General features: G+C 41.8%; 1 protein-coding gene across 1 annotated transcript in view; it reads right to left on the bottom strand.

The window, feature by feature from the left end:
• Positions 1-2,816: 2,816 nt before the first annotated feature.
• LOC116479335 (binder of sperm protein homolog 1) overlaps positions 2,817-5,615 on the bottom strand; it is a 15,285-nt gene continuing 12,486 nt past the window's right edge. The window contains 2 exon segments of the mRNA XM_032171468.1: positions 2,817-2,959; positions 3,474-3,605. Coding sequence (XP_032027359.1) covers positions 2,817-2,959; positions 3,474-3,605 — 275 coding nt within the window.

Below are 5,615 nucleotides of genomic sequence, written 5' to 3'. Positions count from 1 at the left end.
TCTTTTGCACATACTCGATCCTCTCAGCACTCTGTTCTTCTCCCACACCCACCAAACACCCACTTGGAAATAAACCCAAACATCGCTGTTCTCAGTGTGATCCCATGAGCAGGTATAGCTGTGGTGAAATCTCATAATTTAGTTTGGTGGGATTACAAACTCATGTTCCCCAGCCATGCTGAGTGCTATCTGCATGCACCTCCCCGCTCACTCTCTACCCCTCATTCTGCTCTGAGCTCCTTTCCTTTGCTTCCTACTTGGGCTTGACCAATGGGATGCACTGGCAGGAGATTAAAGGGAAGAAGGTTGAGGTATTAATTCCCTTGGCTCCCATGGATTGGTCACTTCCACAGCCACTTTCTCTCTCTCTGTCTCTCTCTCTCTTTTTTTTTTTTTTGAGATGGAGTCTTGCTCTGTGGCTCAGGCTGGAGTGCAATGGCATGATCTCGGCTCAATGCAACCTCCACCTCCGGGTTTCAAGCGATTCTCCTGCCTCAGCCTCCCAAGTAGCTGGGATTATAGGTGCCCGCCACCACGCCTGGCTAATTGTTGTATTTTTAGTAGAGACGGGGTTTCGCCATGTTGGCTGGGCTTGTCTCGAACTCCTGACCTCAGGTGATCCTCCTGCCTCAGCTTCCCAAGGTGCTGGGATTACAGGTGTGAGCCACTGTGCCCGGCCTCTCTCTTTTCTACCCGACCCTCTCTCCTCCCTCCTTTCCATTCTCTCCTATTCTGTCTCTCGCTTGCTCTCCAGCTCTGTCCTTTTTCTTCCTCCCTTGCTCTCCCACGCTCTCAATTCCAGGAATTTCTCTTCCCCTCACTGTTTAGGTATTGCTCTTACTATCCCTGAATACTGCACTATTATCTGTAGTTTCCAGTTTCGTCTAACTACTCAATTTGAGCGTGCGCTAAGCTTCCTGACTGACACATTTACCTCAACCAAACCCCCTACACTAGCCAGACGTCTTCCAACATTTCTCTGGTCACCTCACTCTCTACTTTCTTCAATGACCATGACACACCTACCCCACTATACCCATCCTTCTCATTGTCACAAGATAACTTTTCCTACTACTTTCCTGAGAAAATACAATAAAAAAAACTCTCTCACATATGAATCCCCTCAAATCTACAACTCTGCTTATATCCGCACGCACTCACGTTTTCTTATACCTTGCAACAATGGAAGACCTGTTTCTACCGAAGGTGACTCCACTTCCTCCTCCTGGGATCATCCCATCTCTTCCTACTTTCTCAGGGCCTTCTATCAGATATTTCCTCTCTACTATTCTTTGTTATTTTCTTTCATTTTTTTTTTTCCTTTTGAGATGAGGTCTTGCTATGTTGCCCAGGCTAGTCTCAAACTCCAGGGCTCAAGCAATCCTTCTGCCTCTGCCTCCCAAAGTGCTGGGATTACAGGTGTCAGCCACCGCTCCTGGCCTCTATAATCAAATTGGATTGTATCCAGATTCTGCTTACCGAATGATGCTCTGTGGCTTCTCTTTGGACTTAGCCAGCTCTCAAGTGCTGAGGTGCCCACTGCCTGGCTCCCAGGGCACTCACCATGGACCAGCCCCAGTGGCTTTCCCTCACTTTGTACAATGCACCCAGCTTTGTTGCCTTTGTTCATGTGGTTCATATCTAACCCTTTTTAAACATCACTCTGATACTTTATCTCCACACCTATATTCCTACCTCAGGTATCACCTCAGTTATCACTTTTTTTTCATTTTAGAAATATTCTTTATTAAAGTAATGCATTTTTTTCTTTTTTTTGAGACGGAGTCTCCCTCTGTCACCCAGGCTGGAGTGCAGCGGCGCGATCTCGGCTCACTGCAAGCCCCACCTCCCGGGTTCACGCCATTCTCCTGCCTCAGCCTCCCGAGTAGCTGGGACTACAGGCACCCGCCACTGCGCCCGGCTAATTTTTTGTATTTTTAGAAGAGACGGGGTTTCACCGTGTTAGCCAGGATGGTCTTAATCTCCCGACCTTGTGATCCGCCTGCCTCGGCCTCCCAAAGTGCTGGAATTACAGGTGTGAGCCACCGCTCCCGGCCAAGGTAATGCATTTTTAATACACGTTATTTTTTTAGAGCAGTTTTAAGTCACAGAAAAATTGAGTAGTAGGTACAAAAATTTCCATGTACACATAGCCACCGTGTTATCAATATCCTCCATCAGAGTGGAACATTTGTTACAATTGATGAATCTACACTGACACATCACTATCACCCAAAATCCATAAGCTTATTTTACTTCATTTATTTTATTTTAGAGGTGGGTCTCTCTTTCATCACAGCTCACTGCAACCTTGAACTCTTGAACTCAGGTGATCCTCCTGCCTCAGCTTCCCGAGTAGCTAAGACTACAAGTGTGTGCCACCATGCCTAGTTAAATTTTTAAATTTTTGTTTTGTAGAGATGGGGTCTTGCTATGTTGGTCCAGGCTGGTCTTGAACTCCTGGCCTCAAGTAGGCCAGGAGTCCTTTATGGCCTCCCAAAGAGCTGGGATTATGGGCATAAGCCACCACGCCTACCCCATAGACTTAATTTTTAAAAGGGACTAATTTTACACAGTTAGCAATTAAAGTGCTGAGGCTAAACTACAGATTTCCATATTAAAACCCCATAATCCTTAATCAAAAACCTCTAGATATTTATAGTTAGATCACCTTCAACTCACATCCAGAAAAAAAAAAAAACAAAAAAAACCCCTCTCTAATGAGAAAGGGTTCTCCTCTGCCAACAAAAACTATAGGTTCTTTCCAAGGAGAATGATTAAACGTCTTCATCCCCCTCCCCTCGTAAATCTCACCATCATTCACAGTATTTCCAAATTCGGTCCTTGTTAAAATTCTTGGTCAGTGAACACCATTTTTTCCCAAATGCATCCCCATGATCCGTACACTCCCAGTAGATCAAGCGTCTGTACCAGAAGGGAAACACACAGCTTGCAAAATCTGCAGAGGAGGAAGAGGAAGAAGCAGTGAGAGTAAGAAACCTTTCTAATTTGCACCCCCCCCACCACACCATGCACACACATGCACACGTGTGTGCATGCACATGAACAAATGTGCACACATACACATGCACACTCACACTGACATACATATATGCACACATGTGCACGTGCGCACACACACACGCAAATACACACTTTGCTTCCTATTCAGTATCATCTGCTCTGCCCTATTTCACCAAAGGCACATGGGAACAATATTGGTGAGAGATTCAGATCCCATATTACTTTGATGTTCTACTAAAAAGTTTCTTTTCAAAATAATGTAGTTGAAATGCTCATAACATATCTATGGTGCAATGTGATTTTTATATCGTCAGAAATTGAACATCCTTTATTTTCACAATTTAATTGGTTATGGATTCTATTTTCAGAACCCTCTTGTGTTTCACCCCAGATCCCAGCCTCAGAGACCAAGATTACTGCTCTGAGGTATTTAGAGGCAGGACACTCACCTTCTGCACTGCAAAACTTCCAGTATCCTTCGTAGGTCTTGTTTAACGAGCACCACTTGTGTCTTGCCTTGGACTTGATGCAGTCATAGTATGTTCCATTTTTATAGCGGAATGGAAAGACGCACTCCCCATCTAGAGAAAACACAATTCTTCCTCTGTTTCTGGGTGTGTTAGGAGAGAGGTTATCAAGCGACTGTCTTCCTAGGAGCTGTTGCCCTTTGAAATCAGAATCATTGGCTGTGGCTGTAGTAAATGTTATTGTGCCACTCAATAGCAGAACTTTGGCTCTCTAATGACAAAGGTCTTTTGTTTTATATTCCTGCCCCTGCCCTACTTTTTTTCCAGGGTATAAACCGTCTCAAAATTTTGCTTAGCATTTGCCCCAGTTTCAGAAATCTCTCCTAAACATAGAAACATAAATGTGGGCATTTATCTACCAAACAATTCTTCCCCCCCGCCCCTGGATCTTATTTTTACCTCCTTCCATCATCTCTCTTTCTCTCCCTCTCCCATACAACTATACATGTGTGTATGTGTGTCACCTGGGTATATCTATGTTGTATGGTTTTATATATATACCTATATATGTTATATGGTTTTGTATATATGCTATATGGTTAATACAGGATATACATATATATAGTTATATGTGCATACACACATACAGGCACACATACATAATTTTTTGCTACACTTCAAAATGAATCATATTTTATACTTGAGTTTCCAACTTAACACATCGCAGAAATCTTCTTAGAGTGATCGTGTAGCTCTAACTTCTTCATGGTTCACTGCAGCCTTATCCTCCTGGGCTCAAGCAATCCTCCCACCTCAACCTCTGGAGTAGCTGGGACTGCAGGTGCATGCTACCATGCCCAGCTAATTTTTAAATTTTTTGTAGAGCTGAGATCTCACTATGTTGGCCAGTGTGGTCTCAAACTCTTGAGCTCAAGCGTCCTCCTGCCTCAGCTTCCAAAAATGTTGGGATTACTGGCATGAGCCACTGAGTCCGGCCTTAACTTCTTTCTAATGCTGATTCATGTTCTGTGATACAGATTCACCACAATTTATTCAGTATTTCCACATTCAGATTTTTCCTACTGTAAATACAGCTGTAGTAAACATTTCACGAATTTAAATCCTTATGTACTGAAGCATTTGTTTCTATAGAATACCCAAAGCAAGGTTACAAGGACAAAGTGTATATACAATTTTAGCATTGATGAATATTGCTTTGTCAAAGGAAAATGGCAACTAGTCTTGCCCACCAATTGTGCTCCTTTACCTGAATTTTCATTAGCACGAAGCATTTACACACTTTAAAAATGTTTACCTGTATTACAGAAGATTTCTGCCTTGCTTTAAAAGATCTGTTAGTCCTTAGGCCACACGTATATTTTCCATTTTCTTCTTAAATTAAACAATTTTGTTCCTTTTACATTTAAAATTTGATTAAGCTAGAATTTACTTTTGTATATGATGCCAAAGGGCAATGCAACTTTATTTTCTTTCAAACATATTTAGTAATGACAGATTGATGATGAAATAAATCACCTGTACATTTAAACAATCATGTTTAAAACCATGGATTATTCTAATATATCCTGGGATCCATTCTATATTTTCTATAAAGTTCCTTGAAATTATTACAGGCGTAACGACGCATGGTGGTAAAATGAGCAGGCTCTGGAGTCAGCAAGCATCACAAAATAGTTCTTCTTTTCTTTTCTCCTCTTACTCCTCCTCCTCCTTCTTCTTCTTCCTCTTCTTCTTCCTTCCTCCCTCCTCCTCCCCCTCCTCCTCCTCTTCCTCCTCCTCCTCTTCCTCCTCCTCCTCTTCCTTCTATCTTTCTAGGCTGATTCCATGTTGTTTATATTACAATATTTTAGTATGTCTAAATATCTGATGAGACAAAATATTTCTCTACTCCAGCACTTTGTTCATATTTCTAATTATTATTGGATGTTTTTTCTATATAAATTTTAAAATCTATTTTTCCTGTTAGATTGGCAGAAATTAAACAGTAGACATATTTAGTGCTGATGAAAGTTCAGAGTGACTTCTATACCTCCGTTTTCTTTATCTGTTTACAAGGCATTTATGTTACATTTTATATACGGAGAAGAAATGATTTTTTTTTTT

The sequence above is a fragment of the Hylobates moloch genome, unplaced genomic scaffold (genome assembly GCF_009828535.3).
Source record: "Hylobates moloch isolate HMO894 unplaced genomic scaffold, HMol_V3 SCAFFOLD_12, whole genome shotgun sequence".
In the NCBI taxonomy this organism is placed as follows: domain Eukaryota; kingdom Metazoa; phylum Chordata; class Mammalia; order Primates; family Hylobatidae; genus Hylobates; species Hylobates moloch.
This window is presented reverse-complemented; position numbering and strand designations above follow the sequence as displayed.